This window comes from Hemiscyllium ocellatum, chromosome 32 (assembly GCF_020745735.1).
Source record: "Hemiscyllium ocellatum isolate sHemOce1 chromosome 32, sHemOce1.pat.X.cur, whole genome shotgun sequence".
In the NCBI taxonomy this organism is placed as follows: Eukaryota; Metazoa; Chordata; class Chondrichthyes; order Orectolobiformes; family Hemiscylliidae; genus Hemiscyllium; species Hemiscyllium ocellatum.
Genome location: NC_083432.1, coordinates 50,418,301 through 50,437,923, shown reverse-complemented (window position 1 = coordinate 50,437,923; position 19,623 = coordinate 50,418,301). Strand labels below are relative to the sequence as shown.

Sequence of the window (19,623 nt, the reverse complement as noted above, 5' to 3'; positions counted from 1 at the left end):
CACGTTCTCCCCGTGTCTGCGTGGGTTTCCTCTGGGTGCTCTGGTTTCCTCCCACAGTCCAAAAAAAAATGTGCAGGTCAAGTGAATTGGCCATGCTAAATTACCAGTAGCATTAGGCAAGGGGCAAAAGTAAGGGTATGGGTGGGTTTCGCTTTGGCGGGTCGGTGTGGACTTGTTGGGCCGAAGGGCCTGTTTCCACACTGTAAGTAATCTAATCTAATACTAGGTAACATCATCAATGAGCCTCTGGTGAAGCACTGGTGTTAGTGACCCACTTTATATTTATGTGTTTATATTTCTTTGGGTTGGTGATGACATTTCCTGTGGCGATGTCATTTCCTGTTCTTTTCCTTGGAGGGTGGTAAATGGGGTCCAAGTCTAAGTGTTTGTTGCTAGAAGTATGGCATTCATCGACTTGGACCCCATTTACCACCCTCTGAGGAAAAGAACAAGAAATGACATCACCACCAGAAATGACATCACCAACTCAAGAAAACATAAACGTACAAATAGAAAGTGTGTCATAACATCAGTGCTTCACTGGAGGATCACTGATGATATTACCCGGTATAGTGATGGAACATCTGAAAACGAACCTTTCAGCTCAGTGCGTAAACTTACATCCATATTTCACAACCTCAAAATGTTCCAAAACTCTTTGCAACTAAGTAAATGCTTTCAAATCATGCTCACTGTTATATTATACAATAATCAATACAAAGGAGGGAACAGTGAGTGTGAATTTGTGATGTTACAAAACTCATACACAGCTCAAGGTGGGGGGAGGGAGGGCAGGGGGTTGTCCCTAATCTTCTGCAGGTGAGATGCTGCAGACCACCAGCTCACTGTGGGAATTATCGCCTATGGCCTGAATGCTTCAGGGGATTTTTCCCTCTTTGACCCGAGGTAATCTTTTGTTTTCACCATCTGCTGAAACTCAGGCTTTCTCAATCCCTCGAGTCAATATTTACAACCGTCACCTGAAGTGGACTCTGTACTTGGGCAATGTAACACAGAAACTAGCTGGAGCCGACACTTTTCACTGTTGTTGCTATAACCACCCTCTGTTACAAATGAAACCTCTGCAATGTTACTGTCGGAGTAAGAGATTAAGGAAAGCTGTATTTGTTTGCCTGGGGAGTTAGTCATCAGGACAGAATAGGGACAGTGAGGACATTTTCTCCTCTGAGACAAACTGCACTGAGATGGCAACTGTGGCTCAAATGGCAGAATGCTCACCCCTCACTCACCATCTGATAGTGCGGCACACCCTCAGCACTGCCCCTCCACCAGTGTGGCACTCTCTCAGCACTGACCCTTCAACAGTGCCACACTCCTTCAGACCTAACGCTCTGACAGTGCGGTACTCCCTCAACACTGATCCTGTGACAATGCAGCACTCCCTCAGTGCTGACCCTGCAACAGTGTGGCACTCCCTCAGCACTGACTCTCCAACAGTGCAGCACTCCCTCAGCACTGACCTTCTGACAGTGCAGCACTCCCTCAGCACTGACCCTCTGACAGTGCGGCACTCCCTCAGCACTGACCCTCTGACAGTGCGGCACTCCCTCAGTGCTGACCCTCCAAAAATGTCGCACTGCCTCAGTACAGAACCTCTGACAGTGCAGCACTCCCTCAGCACTGACCCTCTGACAGTGCGGCACTCCCTCAGCACTGACCCTCTGACAGTGCGGCACTCCCTCAGTGCTGACCCTCCAAAAATGTCGCACTGCCTCAGTACAGAACCTCTGACATTGCAGCACTCCCTCAGCACTGACCGTCTGACAGTGCAGCGCTCTCTCACTTCTCTCTCACTTATTGTGTAACTTAAAACCTAGTTTATGGTCTGAACTCTCTGCAAGTGACATCAGCTCAGACCAACAGTAAAGTGGCTGAAGATATAACCTGAGAGTGGCTTAGCGGGAGGTCAATACTGCTTGTGGTACACAATTGTGAAAGGTTGCATTAGGACCCACACTTGTTGTGATTCTCACTTTCCAAACAATGCAACGATACATTATAGTGACAATGTGGCATAATGTTCATGTCACTAGGCTAGGAATCCTGAGGGTCAGGCTAATGCTTTGGGGATTTAGGTTCAAATCCCCCCTCAGTTCTTGGTATGTAAATTTAGTTAATGAAACCTGGAATTAAAAGTTGGTAATCATGGCTATGTCAATTGTTGTTAAAAATCCAGTTTCTGATGGTGGAAATCTGCCATCCTCTGCTGGTCTGGCCTGAGTGTGACTTCAGCCTCACAGCAAGATGGTTGACTTCTGCCTACCCTCTGAAATTAATTCAGGGGCATTTAGAAATGGGCACTGAATGCTGGCCTCACCAGCGACACTCACATCTCATGAATGAGTAAAAAAAATAAAGTAGGATTCTCGCTTCCTATCATCTCCCCTCACAGGCCTTCTCCCTCCCCATCCCCTCAGCTCTCCTCATTCCTCGTAAAGTGTCAGGTGATGGCCGTGAAGAGACACAATCGAATATCGATTCCAGGTTTTCTACTCACGCGGGTGCCTCCACTTGCTGGAGGTTTGAACTCATTGCTGAGATTTGGGGAATTTGACAGGCTGCAGAGTTCGGGGAAAGGATTCGGGATAGTTGGGAGTGATGTTGTTTGAAGCTCCTCCTCTTTTAGCTGCCTGTAATAAATTTAAAATACTTTAGCAACTTTGCAAATAATCTTCAGCACCACAACTACTGGATAAAACAGAAATGCTGCAGAAGTGAAAGTTGAAATAAAAACATAAATGGCTTGAGTTTTCCCTCTGACAGATGCTCCCAGACCTGCTGAGGTTTTCCAGAAATTCTTGCTTTTGTGCCAAAACTAGTGAAGCAGGTCACCGGTCAGTTGAAGTCTATTACTAAACTCATTCTGGGAACTAGAAAGGAGTTTAGAGTAAGATGATTCCTCCCCAAATCCCACTGGAGTCACCCTTACCAACTTGTGACTCCAGAAACACATCCTAGAACAAAGACACTTTCCTTCCTGCTGTTTTAATCAGCACAAGATCTGTTAACTAATCCACCTTACATTGTCTCTCCTCGAGCCTCACCCCTCCAGCTTCCTCCAGTTTCTCTCCCAGTTGTGACACATTGGAACAGCTTTAGGCCATTCAGCCCCTCGAGCCTGTACTGCCATCTAGTGAGATCATGGCTGATCTGTGGCCTAACTCCATATCCTGTATCTGCCTTTGGCCCCATATCTGTTCCTAACTTTGCTTAACAAATAGTTACCCATCTCAGGTTTGAAATTAACACTGAACCAGTATCCACTGCTGTTTGTGGGAGACAGATCCTAACATCTACCACTCTGAGTGAGAACACAACTTGGTTTACAGTTAGCATTTGGGTTTGAATTCTTAAATCCTCATCAGCTAACCTGATTTTTTAAATTCAAATTTTTGCTTGATTTTTGTGAATGGTGGAGTGTTCAGTTGGGCTGTGACAGGTTTAAGAAAAGAGTTACCTTTTTACTTGTATGTGAACAGGCTGTGACCTGGGAACCACTGATGTGGCCCATGGTGCAGGCTGGCTCATGGCCAAGTGACCATTGGGTAATGTCACTGCTTCGTCTTTTTGCAGACCTCCTGCTTGGTATAAATTGTCCAGTCTGGTGCTCACAGTCTGCTCCAATGCCATGAAGTCCATATCAGCATCTAATAAAAACAAAGACACAATGAATCTACTTCTAATCAAAACTACCAACCAAACCAAACCCTGCCCCCCAATCCCCCCAGTGAAGTATAAAAAGGGAGGAGAGCCCCATTCAGTTAGCCCCAGGGGACACAGTAGCCCCAACCAACATGGTGATGCAACATCCTCCCACCCCCACCCCCCCACCTCCATCACACCTTGAACCTGTGTCCCGTAGTAACTGATCCCTCCACTCTGGGTAAAAGTCTCGTACTTTCCACTCCACCCATGCCATTCACAATCTTATAAACTATTACCCGGTCACCCTTAAACCTCCTGCATTCCACTGAAAACAGTTAGAATTGTAACTTACCCCACTACCTCCTCTGGGAGCTCGTTCCTTACACACATTACTCTCTGCATGAGAACGTTGCATCTTGGGTCCCTTTTAAATCATTCCCCTCTCACATTAAACCTATACCCTCTGGTTTTGGACTCCCCCACCATAGGAAAAAGACCACGGCTACTCACACTATCCATGCCCCTCATGATTTTATAAACCTTTATAAGGTCTCCCCTCAGCCTCTGACGCTCCAGGGAAAACAGCCCCAGCCTGGTCAGCCTCTCCTCCTATAGCTCAAACCTCCAACCCTGGCAACATCCTTGTAAATCCTTTCTGAACCCTTTCAAATTTCACAACATCCTTCCTTTGGCAGGGAGACCAGAATTACACACAATATTCCAAATGTGGCCTAAGCAATGTCCTGTATAGCCGCAATATGACCTCCCAACTCCTATACTCAATGCACTGACCAATGAAGGCAAACTTATCAAACATCATCTTCACCACCCTGACTACCTGCGGCTCCAATTTCAAGGAACTATGTCCCTGCACTCCTAGGTCTCTTTGTTCAGCAATGCTTCCTAGGGCCCTACAATTAACTGTAAGTCCTGCCCTGGCTTGTCTTACCAAGATGCAACGCCTCACATTTATCTAAACTAATCTCCATCTGCCACTCCTCGGCCCATTGGCCCATCTGGTCAAAGTATCGTTGTACACTGTGATAATTTTCTTCACTGTCCACTGCACCACTTATTTTGGTGTCATTTGCAAATGTATTAACCATGCCTCCTATATTCACATCTAAATCATTTACATAAACGATGAAAAGCAGTGAACCTAACTGCTAACTATTGTTTGATTCTATTAGCCTCCAGTACTTTCTCCAGGTCTATAACCAATTGCTACAGTGCTTCTTGTCAATAGGTTGAATCAGAGCTCACTCCATTCTGTCCTCAGTGTTTGTACAAGCAGAACATATGAGACAGCACTGATAAATGGTACAATCCCTGGCCTCTTTCCTTCCCTGAAACCTAAAGTCTTTCAATCTGATATCCAGACTGCCATTGGCTAATTTAGCACTGGTTAGGGATCTGTCTTGGTACACTGTGTTGCTCAGTGCCTCACTACATAAACATAAACATAAACATAAACATAAACATCCATTTGCTGAATTGTCAAGGACATTGCCTCTTCCTTAAGTCTGGGGTAGGCGATGCTCTAGTGGTACTCTCACTAGACTCTTCATCCAGAAGTCCTGGTAATGTTCTGGGAACCCAAGTTCAAATCCTGTCAGGACAGATGGTGGAATTAAGAGTTTAATGATGACAAAGAAACTATTGCTGATTTTCGGAAATCTGGTTCCCTAATATCCTTTAAGAAAGGTGTGATAATATGTGCCTATAAAGTGGGATTTGTTCTGCCCTGTCTCTCTTGAAGGGGGGTGAAGTTTAGATTAGATTACTTACAGTGTGGAAACAGGCCCTTTGGCCCAACAAGTCCACACCGACCCGCCGAAGCGCAACCCACCCATACCCCTACATTTACCCCTTACCTAACACTACGGGCAATTTAGCATGGCCAATTCACCTGACCCGCACATCTTTGGACTGTGGGAGGAAACCGGAGCACCCAGAGGAAACCCACGCAGACACGGGGAGAACGTGCAAACTCCACACAGTCAGTCGCCTGAGTCGGGAATTGAACCCGGGTCTCAGGCGCTGTGAGGCAGCAATGCTAACCACTGTGCCACCGTGCCGCCCAATTCTAAATGAGGTGCCTAGATGTCTGCTCAATGAAAAACAGAGGAAATAGCTTTGGGTTTTTTTTAAAAAGGTCGACAAAAGAAGCATGAGTGGGCGGAGCCAGACTCACACAGACCCAGGGTTTTAGTTTTGCTTTCAGTTGTTGAAGTTGGGATGTTTGGAGTTGAAGCTGCTAGACACAGCTCTCTCTCTGATGCTGCCAATAGCTTGAGTTCTCTCTCTGCCGCTGGATTCATTCGGTCGGTGCTCCTTCCCCTGGACTGGCGGAGATAGCAAGTGAAGGAAATCTGCTTTGCTGAATTTGCCTTTGCCAAAGGTGCTTATGGGAAGCTGTTACACTGGAGCAGTTATAGAGTCATTGTTAAATAATACATTATTTTGTTAACTATTTTGATAAAGTTATGCCAATTCTTTTTTGTGCTGTAAGAATAAAATATATTTGGCTTAAAGCCTGGGAACTTGAACGATCGAGTCACCTCTGGAAAGCACCACCTTACACTTGCCTTTAACTAAGATGAAAGTCAGGGTCTAAGCTATCTCCATAACAGGTTTGGTCAGGGCCACAGTCTGCCCCTATCTGGTCTGGCCTACATGTGACTCCAGGCCCATAGCAATATGGTTGATTCTGAACTGTCCCTGGGCAGTTATGGATAGATAGTAAATGCCGGTGTATTCATACATGAATAAAAAAAGTCTGCAGTCTGTGAGGCACTGACAAGTCTCTTTACTGAACTCTGCTAGTATCTCAAGATATAGCCAGAAATGAGAAAGGGACAGGAAAGAAGTGCCTGTTCCAATTCTTTTAAAACAATTTCCAATTAATTACAGTCCTCTCTGCTCTTCCCCACCAGCCCTACAAGTTCCTTTTCAATTCTCCTCTGAAAGTTACCATTGCCTCCGCTCCCACCACCTTTCCAGCAATGTCTTCTAGATCACAACAACTTGCTGTGCAAAAAAATAATTCCCATCAACTCACCTCTGGTCTTTTGCCATTGATCAAAAATATATGTCCTCAGGTAACTGGCCTGCCTTACAGTGGAACTGATTGAATGGGAATTCTGAGTATTATTTTCAGAAAGTATTACTTTCAACACTGACTGGGGTGGTTGGGTTCCCAAGTATCTAAGCTCACATTTCCAGTGGCACTTATCCAGGAATTGGGCGCAACACTACAGTCCTGCATGGGCTCAGCCAACTTGAAATGTTGTTATGCAATTGGTAATTCCCACTGGTGCAGGTCTCTAGGGACTCAAAGATCCTCAAAGGAATCATCCACACTTACTCCTGTAGCATCTCCAGTCTTGAAAGCTGATGTGTGATGATCCATGACTGTTCAGTATTAACTCCACGGGAAGGAAAAGCCAGTTTATGGTACACAGGTACCAGCACAAAACAGAACATTGTCCCAGCAACAATGTTTGCTGACCCACATTCCAACCAGCCCATTATTTCTCAAGCTAGGCCTACTCAACTGAGTATTAGATAACTGAGAACAAAGAGGTTATTATGTGGAAGGCCCAAAGAATGTAATTATGTGATTAAACATATTTTTCTCTATATCTGTGTATTAAACATTTGAACATTTAGTGTTTCAAATTCATCAAAGGTGCCTCTCCCACTTGACACAGATGTTTCAGCATCAGGAAGTCCCTCTTTACCTGACACTGAAAAAGGATATGATCAAATTGCTCCTGTGACTTGAGTAAGCAGATTCAGATAACTTGTTGATTAAAGAACACAAAATGCTCATGAATCTAAAAGTTATATGTGGGATGCAGTCAATGGGCTCCTTCAAAGGTTTAAAAGAGTATCAATGGGAATTGGTCAGTGAAGTGAGACACTGGGTGCCTGGGAAGCTCTTCAGACAACAATCCATATACGTGATGTTTGGAGGGATAGTAAGTGAGCAGCCTCTGTACACCCTCTGAACAAACCATCCATCCCAAGAAGGAATCATCAACGAAAGCTCTCCAAACTCACAGGCGCTTTGGGTGACCAGTATTTATCCATGTTAGAGCCAAAAGCAGGGTACATTTATTTGACAAAGTAGATTTTTTTTTAAAATCCAAAGCCAGGTCAGAGGCAAGAAGAAAAAAGAGGAAGACAGATGAGAAAGAAGATGAGGAGCTGGGAAAGGAGAGGGCAAGAGGTTAGGGGATAAGAGGGGCAAAGAGGAGGAAAGGTAGATGCAGAGTTGGAGAGGAGGGTAGAGGAGTGGGGAAGGATCAAAATATTTACTGGCATCCTCGTATTTACTTGTTTAAAAATTTTGTATGTGATGTAGCTTCCTTAATTGTTTCTCCACCCTAACTGCCCTTGAACAGATTGGCTCTCTAGGCCAATTCAGTCAACAATTATGAATCATCTAAATTGCTGAGGGTCTGGAGCCATGTGTAGGTCAGACAGAGTAAGGATGTCAGATTTCCTTGCCAAAAGGACATTAGTGAACTTGATGGGTTTTACAGTGCAGCAGAGGTTACATGTCAAATTTCACCATCTGCCATATAGGATTCAAACCCGTGTCCCAAGAACATCAGGCTGGAACGTAGAATTATCAGAGTCCACTGAACGTACCAATACATGACTGCCTTGCCCCACACTAGGACAAAAATGAAGAATGTTAGTCAATTGCTGATAACCTCATACTCTACACACAATGGAATCATCTTAAACCAAATTTCTCCCTTTATGGAACTTTCCAATTGAATGGAAAATAGCAAATGTAATTCCTTTACTCAAAAAGGGAGAGAGACAAAAAGCGGGAAAATACAGATCAATTAGCTTAACATCTGAAATAAAACAAAGGACCCAGATGCTGGAGATCTGATACAAAAATGGAAAATGTTCAAGAAACTCAGCAGTTCATGTAGCATCAATGGGGAGAAAGCAGAGTTAACGTTTTGAATCCGGTAACTGTTCATCAGAACCTTGGGTTGATGTTAGAGCTGTTATTAATGACATTATAGCAGGATAATTCAAAAAGCTCAAAGTAACAAAGCAGAGCCAACATGGTTTCGTGAAAGGGAAACCATGTTGAACCAACTTGTTGGAATTCTTTGAGGAAGTAATGTGGACGAAGGAGAAACTTTGGATATACTCTTTTGGCAATATTTCATAGACAATTCAGGAAAAAAACGGTTGCTTTAAATTTGACGTTTTAAAGAAAAACTGGAGATAAATTCACCATGTTTTCAGCAGAACTGTGTGACAGGAGATGATTAATGTACTATCTTTGTTGTTATTTTCCCCTGGTTTGCAATGATAAACAATTCTTTAGTTTATTTCAGTAATCAATAAACTCCACGCTCGACTGTATTGGAGATTTTCTGTTTCCTTAGCAAGGTATCGGATATGTCTGCAATAGACACTGACAGTGAGATTTACCACAACCAGCGCAAGGGAGTTGATTAATAAAACCCAATGGTGTCAGGTAAGGTTCAGTGATAATGCACCAAACCCCAGCGAATTTCTTCATCATTTGACAAGAAGTTCAGAGAATTGAAGAGGTGTGCACATCATCAGATCCTGATACTGGGAGTGAATGTTCTTCATTTTTTTACAAGCCTGACACTGGTTAGCGCTGAGACCTGTCCATCAGTATGATTAGGGAGAAGTGGTCAGATTCGGAAACTGCCAGTCCATCACAACATCAGAGAAAGGGTCACTCAACCCAAAACGTTAACTCTGATTTCTCTCCATGGATCTCAGCCAGACTTGCTGAGCTTTTCTAGCACTTTCTGTTTTTGTGACTATCACAGCTGATGGTCACAGCAGATATTTTGTTTCTCATCAAAACTGATTTATTGTCCAACCAGAACAAAATGAATTGATCAGCTGAGAGTCTCTCCCTGTCTACACCTGGTAGCAGCTATGAGTTGGGAACCACAGATTTTGTTGGTTGAGATGGCATGTTGATTGGCATTCATGGAGAAACTGGCAATGCTGAAGATGGTATGTAATGTTTGACACCTTGTATCACCAGCTAGCTTTGAGGTAAATTGGATTAATTCAATGACATCCCTGACTCATTTTTCAAGTCCTTTAAATACATAGCTTGTGGGCCATAAGCAGACAATAAAGGGCAGACTTGAAATACAATCGAGTCAAAAAGTTTGGCACTGGAAAAGCACAGTAGGTCAGGCAGCATCCAAGGAGCAGGAGAGTCACCACTTCGGACATGAGCCCTTCTTGAGGAATCTGCTCCTCGGATTGGAGGCATTAAGGATTTGGCTGATTGGAAATGAAAGTGCAACTTTACAGAGGCCAGCACTTGGCAGGAAAATGAAAAGTAACAAACTTTGTTTAACACAAGTGTGAGTTGATCCCATCAAGACTTTGTCCACACAAGAAACTTATGAAACATAGAAAGAGAAACAGTGACAAAATACTCCCCTTGCCACAGTCCAATTTAATTAAGATGAACAGTGTTAAATGGTGTGAGCCTAAGAACTTTAGAGATGTTACAGGGATAGAGAGGGTCAGAGAGGAAATTACACAGTGAAATTCCCACAGTACATTTTGAAAGTAAGTAATATGAAAGCTAAATACTGTGAGGGCTGGAAATCTGAAATAAAAACAAAAAATGCTACAAATACTCAGGTCAGGCAGCAAACCTGAAACATTATTTCTTTTTCTCTCTGAATAGATGCTGTCAGGAGTATTTCCACTATTTCTTTTATTTTTTTTTAGAAAGGTTGTCTTTTTTTCGGTAACTGTCCCAATGGACAGTGTGTGTGGAATGCCAAGAACATGGAAGTGTCTCTTCAATGGACAAAAATTTGAAACAAACAATGTTTGATGACTTTACAGCTGTGATAATAGTGATTTAACTTGTTAGTAAAAATAGGAAGGCTGATTATTATCTGAATAGCTGTAAATTGGGAGAGGAGAATGTTCAACACGAGCTGGATGCCCTCACACACTGGCCGTCACCGAGAGTAAGTGTGCAGATGCTGCTTACAGTAAAGTAGGCAAACTGTGTGTAGGTTTCTATAGTGAGAGGATGTGTGTCCAGGAACCAGGATGCCTTGCTGCAATTGATTTAATCAACATTGATTTAACCAGTTCCCTCATTTCCCCTCCCCCCACCTTATCCCATATCCAACCTTCCAACTCAGCACTGATGAAGGCTTATGCCCGAAAAGTCGAATTTCCAGTTCCTTGGATGCTGCCTGATCTGCTGCGCTTTTCCAGCAACATATTTTCAGCTCTGATCTCTAGCATCTGCAGACCTCACTTTTTCTTCCAACTCAGCACTGCCCTCTTGACCTGTCCTAATAGTCCACCTTCTTCCCATCTATCCGCTCCATCCTCCATTCCGACTTATCACTTTCACCCCCGCCTTTGTCTGCCTACTGCATTCCCAGCTACCTTTCGCCCAGCCCCACCCCCTCTCATTTATCTCTCAGCCCCCTTGAGCCTCCCCCTCATTCCTGATGAACAGCTTCTGCTCGAAACATCGACTCTCCTGCTCCACGGATGTTGCCTGACTGGCTGTGCTTTTCCAGCACCACCTTTTGACTCTGATCTCCAGCATCTGCAGTCCCCACTTTCTCCTAGTAGATATAAGTTGTTAGCTAAAGGGATCAAGGGATCTGGGGAGAGGCTGGGATTATGATATTGAGTGGCGGAACAGGCTCAAGGGGTCGAATGGCCTACTCCTGTTCCTATCTTCTATGTTTCTATGTAACTCCTGACATTCCTGCACAGAATTTGACATTGTTCCTCAAGGACAATTCATATTTTTTGGGCAAGTTTAAGTTTCAGTCACAGTGCTGTGGTAATGGATCCCATTTCTATGCTCAGTTACTCATAGCCAGACAGTAAGATGGGGTGACATTGATGATAAATGATGGAGGAGGAAGTGGAGACGGTCTTACCTAAAAAGTGGCCACTGAGGAGGGGATGCGGGCAGATTGGCTAAATATAAAATTTACAATAAACAAACCAATGATCCCAACTGATCAAACTTGGTGCAGAGCTTTCTAAGAGTCTCAGCAACATGTACGATGGCAAACTTTGGGGCAGGATCAGGTGAGAGGTCCAGTGAGGCCCATCTCGACACCAAGAGCAACTTCACCAATTGTTCGTGTTTACACAGTGGCAAGGCAGGTTTCTGACTGGGCAGCAGCAAGCTGCCAATCAAGGAGATTATAGTTTGTTAAACACTTAGTCACAAAAAACCCTCATTACTATTCAGCCTCCTATATTACTAAATGCACCAAACAAGATAGACATTGGGAAAACCTGAGATGGAAACAGATTCAGCTCATTGCTCACCCGCTCTGGATCACCTCCACATTGTGTTCTATCAAATGGCAGGTCAGGGCATGATTCACAGGCACCAACTACAGACCAGTGAGCCTGACGTCTGTGGTGGGAAAGTTGCTGGAGAAGGTACTGAGGGATGGGGTCTATTTATGTTTGGAAGTAAATGGGCTTATCAGTGATAGGCAACGTGGTTTTGTGCTGGGGGAGATCATGCTTTACCAACTTAATACAGTTCTTTGAGCAAGTGACCAAGTTGATAGATGAAGGAAGGGCTGTAGATGTCATAAACATGGACTTTAGTAAGGTGTTTGATAAGGTTCCCCATAGTAAACTAAGGGAGAAGGTGAAGTCACATGGTGTGCAGGGTGTTCTAACTAGGTGGATAAAGAACTGGTTGAGCAACAGGAGACAGAGCGTAGTCGTTGAAGGGAGTTTCTTGAAATGGAGAAAGGTGTTTTACAGGGGTCAGTGCTGGGGCCATTGTTGTTTGTAATGTACATAAATGCACTGGAAGAGGGCATTGGTGGTCTGATCAGTAAGTTTGCAGATGACAGGAAGATTGGTGGAGTAGCAGAAAGCATAAGGAACTGTCAAAGAATACAGGAGAATATCGATAGGCTGGAGCGTTGGGCGGAGAAGTGGCAGATAGAGTTCAATCTGAACAAATGTGAGGTGATGCATTTTGGGAAGTCTAATTCTAGAGCAAATTATACAGTAAACGGAAGAGCCATGGGAAAAGTTGATGAGCAGAGAGATCTGGGAGTTCAGGTCCATTGTACCCTGAAGGTGGCTGCACAGATGGATAGAGTGGTCAAGAAAGTATTTGGTATGCTTTCCTTCATTGGACGGGGTATTGAGTATAAGAGCTGGCAGGTCATGTTAAAATTGTTCAAGACTTTGATTTGGCCACATTTAGAATACTGTGTACAGTTCTGGGCACCACATTACCAAAAGGATGTGGGTGCTTTGGAGAGAGTGCAGAGAAGGTTTAGATTAGATTACTTACAGTATGGAAACAGGCCCTTCGGCCCAACAAGTCCACACCGACCCGCCGAAGCGCATACCACCCAGACACGTACTCCTACATTTACCCCTTCAACTAACACTACGGGCAATTTAGCATGGCCAATTCACCTAACCTGCACATTTTTGGATTGTAGGAGAAAACCCACGCAGACACGTGGTGAATGTGCAAACTCCACACAGAGAGTCGCCTGAGGCGGGAACTGAACCTGGGTCTCTGGCGCTGTGAGGCAGCAGTGCTAACCACTGTGCCACCCACTGTTTACGAGGATGTTGGCTGGGATGGAAGGTGCTAGCTATGAAGAGAGGTTGAGTAGGTTAGGATTGTTTTCCTTAGAAAAAAGGAGATTGAGGGGGGACCTGATTGAGGTTTACAAAATCATGAAGGGTATAGACAGGATGGATCAAGATAAGCTTTTTCCCAGGGTGAGGGATTCAATAACGAGACGTCATGCTTTCAAGGTGAGAGGTGGAAATTTAAGAGTGATACACGCGGCAAGTACTTCACACAGAGGGAGGTAGGTGCCTGGAACGCGTTGCCAGCAGAGATGGCAGTGGCAGGCACGGTAGATTCATTTAAGGTGCATCTGGACAGATGCACGAGTAGGGAGCAGAGGGATCCAGATCCTTAGGAATTGGGTTTAGGCTTTAGACAGTGGATTTGGATCAGCTCAGGCCTGGAGGGCCGAAGGGCCTGTTCCTTGGCTGTAAATTTTCTTTGTTTTTTTTTCCATTCTTACCACTCTCGGTGGAAATATGTTTCTTCTGATTTCCCCATTGGATTTATTAGCGGCTACCTCATATCCATGACCTCAAACAGAACCAAAGAAATACCGTCGGATAAAGGGTTTGCCACTGAGTGGGGAACAGAACTGCAGTCAGGTGAGTTGGCAGCAATGCGGAGTGCTGACGACATCCTAATTCATTGTTCTGGGTCTCACACCTCAAACAACCCTGGAGCACATAACACACGCAGTCCAATCAGAAACATTTGATTAATTACAACAGCAGAGAAATCATTCAAGGATCGGTGAGCAACAACAATGGACTTTGTGTTTGTGTTTGTGTTTGCAAAAAGCACAGGCTCGAACTTTGCTCTTTGCCTTGAGTGCTTCAGCCTAATCTTAAACCAGCAAAACACAGGATGCTTGAATGTGATGTACCTGATGCTGTCTCAATAGCTAACAACAGAGGTCAGGAATATTCAGCACAAGCAGCTCCAAGCGCAACGTTACCTCTCCTAAAGACACTTCCTTTGATTACTGCATCTCCCTCACAAACTCTGATTGTGTAGAATTCCATTATCCAGTGAATAAACCTATGAATCTCCAGTATTTAGCATCCATTCTTATCTATTTAGTCTTTGCCAGAGAATCACTTGCAATGGCTTCTCTTCCCATTATTACCCTTGGTGTCTCCCAATACTTAAGGCTATCTCTCATCAACAGTGACTTCAATAAGGATAACATGAGTTTCCACTGACAATACCCAGCCCTATCTCACTTCTACTGAGCTAGATGGACCCCTTTACTCTCTCCAATTAACCCCCCAGTCTCACATGAGTAACATTTCCTCCAACAGAATATTTGGAAGACTGAAACTGTTGTCTTTTGGTCCCTGCAACAAATGCCCAGCTACTGACTCCATCACAGCTTGGGAATGACAACTGCTCTGTCCATGACTTCAAGAAAGTACAGAGAACTGTGAACTCAGCCCAGTCCATCACACAAACCAGGTGGAAAAGAGTACAATAGGTGAATGGGGGTGGGGATGGAGGTGATACATCAGAGGGGAGGGTGGAGTCGACAGGTGGGAAGGGAGATTGGCAGGTAGGACAGGTCATGGGAACAGTGCTGAGCTGGAAGGTTGGAACTGGGGTAAGGTGGGGGGAGGGGAAATGAGGTAACTGGTGAAGCCCACATTGATGCCCTGGGGTTGAAGTGTTCCGAGTTGGAAGATGAGGCGTTCTTCCTCCAGGCATCGGGTGGTGAGGGAGTGGCGAAGGAGGAGGCCCAGGACTTGCATATCCATGGCAGAGTGGGAAGGGGAGTTGAAATGTTGAGCCACGGGGCGGTGTGGTTGATTGGTGCGGGTCCCGGAGATGTTCCCTAAAGCGCTCTGTGAGGGGGTGTCCAGTCTCCCCAATGTAGAGGAGACCGCATCGGGAGCAACAGATACAATAAATGAATGATATTGGTGGATGTGCAGGTAAAACTCTGATGAATGTGGAAGGCTCCTTTAGGGCCTTGGATGGAGGTGAGGGAGGAGGTGTGGGCGCAGTTTTGCAGTTCTTGCAGTGGCAGGGGAAGGTGCCAGGACAGCAGGGTGGGTTGTAGGGGAGCGTGGACCTGGCCAGGTAGTTGGAACGGTCTTTGCGGAAGGCAGAAAGGGATGGGGAGGGAAATTTATTCCTTGTGGTGGAGGCCGTTTGGAGGTGGTGGAAATGCGGTGGATGATGCAGTTAATGCGAAGGTTGGTAGGGTGGAAGGTGAGCAACAGGGGTGTTCTGTCCTTGTTACGATTGGAGGGGTGAGGTCTGAGGGCAGAGGGGCGGGATGTGGACGAGATGCGTTGGAGAGCATCTTCAACCACGTGAGAAGGGAAATTGCAGTCTCTAAAGAATGAGGCCATCTGGTGTGTTCTGTAGTGGAATTGGTCCTCCTGGGAGCAGATACGGCAGAGGCAGAGGAATTGGGAATACTGGATGGCATTTTTGCAAGAGGTAGGGTGGGAAGAGGTGTAATCCAGGTAGCTGTGGGAGTCGGTGGGTTTATAAAAAATGTCAGTGTCAAGTTGGTCGTCATTAATGGAGATGGACAGAAGGACAGAACCCCCCTGGTCCTCACTTTCCTGCCTCTATTCCTGATGAAGGGCTTTTGCCCGAAACATTGATTTTCCTGCTCCTCGGATGCTACCTGACCTGCTGTGCTTTTCTAGCACCAGCAGTCCTCATTTTTGCCTAGTTGATTCCTCCCACATATTAGAGGTGATCTTTCTGAGCACCCCCTCTGTAGCTATAACACTATATTCTGCATTACCTGATGTACTTCTGTAAGGCATGATTTGTCTGGTTAGCACGCAAAACAATACATTTCACTCGAAACAAAAAGTGCTGGAGATCACAGCAGGTCCAGCAGCATCCATGGAGAGAAAGCAAGCACTTCATGTCAGCTCTGAAGAGTCATCTAGACTTGAAGCATTACCTTGCCCTCTCTCCATGGATGCTGCTTGACCTGCTGTGATTTCCAGCATTTTGTTGTTGTCAGTACAGATTTCAGCATCTGCAGTAATTTGGTCCTACAATACTTTGCATTGCATCTTAGTACATGTGACAATATTAAATCAAATCAAATCAAATCAAACTTCCAGGCTGAATCAGAATGTTTGCAAACTTATTTCACCCCAAGATGAGCTTCCCACATGTCTTCAATATTACTGAGATGTAACACTGCCCCTCTCTAGGTCTACTCTTCCTCAAAAGGCAGTGCAAACTCAGTTATTCCTTATTATTAAAGCAGAGATGGAGAGATTCTTGACCAGCAAGGGACTGGAAAATTATCGGGAGAACCCAATAACTGGAATGATCCCAGGGATGAGGGATTACAAGTAAAGTGGTTTGTTCCCCTTAAAGTCAAGACACCAAAGTGGATTTGAAGAAGATGTATAGAGTTATGAAAGGTTTAGGTAGAATAAAGAGAAGCCATTTACAATAGCCAAAGAAATAATAAACAGATGACCAAGATTTAACTTCAAGAGACTGGCAAAAGAATCAGAGCCAACACAAGAAGAAAGCCTTACACAGAGAGTGGTTAGGATTTGGAATATACCACCTCTCTGATGTTGAGGCAAATACAAATTCAAATTAATGTTGCAAGGAAAAATGGATTAATTACTTGGAGGAAAAAAAACTAGGGAAAGATCGAGGAGGGAGAGAAGATCAGACTGACTGGATTTCTCTTAGAAAGAGCCAGTGCAGACTTGATGGGCTTTTATACTGCAGAAAGCACATTGCAAAGGCATTTGACAGAAGCTAACACGGATTTAAAGGGGGCACAGGAGCAGGAGAACCATTAGAGCATGTAATCTTTCTCCCCAGCCCTGCCTATACTTCACAAGACACAAGAACAGCAGAAATGTGGCAAAACCAAGAGACAATGTGAGTGAGAAATCTCATTAATACCAACTAAGAAAAGGTACTGGAGAGAGTAATGGGACTTAAACTTGGCAAATCCACTGGGCATACGGTCTGTATCCTAGGAATCAGAATGAAGTGGCTGCAGAGATAATGGGTACCTGGGTAGTGATGTTTCAAAACTCCCTAGCTTCTGGAATTGTTATTATGAACAGAAACTATAGCAATGTTATTCAGGAAAGGAGTGGGAGTAGGAACATCAGGCCAGGTATTCAGACTTCCATTGCTGGGAAAATGTTAGAATCCATGTTTAAGGAAGTGGTAACAGGCAGAGTTAAGATAGTTTGATGAAAACAAGATCGTATTTGAGAATTCTTTTATCTTCTTGAGAATATAACTAACACAGTAGAAAATGAGGAACCAGTGGATCCAGCATATTTGGATCTGGAAAAGGCACTGAATCGGGTATTACACAAAAGTTGATGCACAGGATAAGACTCATGGAGTTTTTTAGAAATTCTTTTGTAGGGTGTGAGTATCACTGACAAGACCAGCATTTGGTGCCCTTCCTAATTGTCCTTATTCTGAGGGGTTTTCTCAGCCCTTTTCAGAAGACAGTTAAGAGTCAATCACATTGCTGTGGATCTCGAGTCAAACGTGGTCAGCGTAGATACCAACAGCAGATTTCCCTCCCTGAAGGGCATCAGTGAGCCAGGTGCAGTTTTACATCAATGATATTTTCATGGCATCACCACTGGGATCAGCTTTCAGTTCCATTTTTATCCATTGAAATTAAATCCCACCAGCTGCCATAGTGGGGTTTGAACCCACATCCCCAATATGTTGGACTAAGCCTCGGGTTATTTTTCAGGTGATTTTACCATGACAACACCATCTCCCCTGTTGATAGTACATGAGCAGGATAGAAGATTGGTTAATGGACAGTAAAAACACAGAGAGGAGCTACGTTTTCAGGTTGGAAGGTTATGATTATTAGAGTACCGCAAAGGTCAGTGCTGGGCTTCAGCTGTTTAATGTAGTGATTGAAACAAAATCAGTCAGGTGGACCTCACATGATATGAGTTCCCTGCTTGGAGCTGTTAACCTGGTCCAATCAGGGAGCCCTGGCTGACAGAGTGAGCACAGTGCCACAGAACTCAATGGAGGGTATCCTCAGTCTGAAGCTGGGACTTTGCCTCCACAAGGACTGTGCATCATTACTCTTAATGATACTGTCAAAGACAAATGTGTCTGCGACAGACAGATTGGTGAGGATGAGGCCAAGTATGTTTCTCCCTCTTGTTGGTTCCTTCACCCACCAGCCGCAGACCCAGTCTAGCAGACAGATCCTTTAGGAGCTGACCAGCTCGGTCAGTAATGCTGCTGCTGAGCCACTCTTGGTGGTGGACAGTGAAATTCCCCGCCCAGAGTACATTCTGCTTCCTTGCCACCATCAATGCTCCCTCCTGCGTGTCACAGACACATTTATCTTTGACAGTATCAGTAAGAGTGATGATGCACAGTCATTATGGAGGAAAAGTCGCATTTTCATACAGAGGATCATGCTGTTCAACATGGAATAGTATTGATTCATCAGCCAAGGGAGGACAAGACGTGGTAATCAAAAGGAGGTTTATTTGCCCATGTTTGACCTGATGCCATGAGACTTCATGAAGTCCAGAGTCAATGTTGAGGGCTAGGACAGCTCCTGTCAAAGACAAATCATGAATACCACTGTGCCACCACCACCTCTGCTGGTCTGGTCTGTCGGTGTGAGTGGACATACCCAGGAACAATCTTAGTGTTGTCCAGGATGTTGTATGTAAGGACAGAGGCATAAAAGGGATGATTCCATGAGTATGACTATGTCAGGCTGTTGCTTGATGCATCTGTGAAACAGCTCTGACAATCTTGGCTCAAGCCCCAGATACAAGGAATGTAGATTTCGCAGGATTGATAGCACTGTGAAATAACTCCATAGAGGCTGGTATCCCATCACCAAGTTACCCTTTATTTACACATGGGGAGCCCTTGCCACTGATTCAGCTCCCTCTGAGCCAGCTTTCAGAGTGAACAGAACCTCTGATACTCCTGTTCTTATCTGTCAGCCAGGGCCGTCTGATGGTGCCAGATTAATAGCCCCAATCACGGAACTCCTATTCTATGAGTTTAGATTAGAGTGGTGCTGGAAAAGCATAGCAGGTCAGGCAGCATCCGAGGAGCAGGAAAGTCAACATTTCGGGCCCTGATTACAATCGCTTCAGTACAAAGGTGGGTTAGACTATCAGTGACAAGGAATTAAGATACCAAAATCTGCAAAAGTAAATAGACAGATGAAATGAGTGGACCACAAGGTGGCACATGGTGTATAATATGGTGAAATGTGAGGTTATTCACTTTCGTAGGGTGAATATGAAAACATAAAACCTTTAATGTAGTGAAAAACT

General features: G+C 44.6%; 1 protein-coding gene across 2 annotated transcripts in view; it reads right to left on the bottom strand.

Moving 5' to 3' along the window:
• Nucleotides 1-19,623, bottom strand: part of LOC132830785 (growth factor receptor-bound protein 7-like) — a 117,080-nt gene that overhangs the window by 55,712 nt on the left and 41,745 nt on the right. For both annotated transcript variants that reach the window (XM_060848630.1, XM_060848631.1), the window contains exons 2-3: nucleotides 3,479-3,668; nucleotides 2,519-2,651 (exon numbers count right to left, since the gene is read on the bottom strand). In XM_060848630.1, the coding sequence (XP_060704613.1) occupies nucleotides 2,519-2,651; nucleotides 3,479-3,668 (323 nt within the window). The remainder of the gene's footprint in view (nucleotides 1-2,518; nucleotides 2,652-3,478; nucleotides 3,669-19,623) is intronic.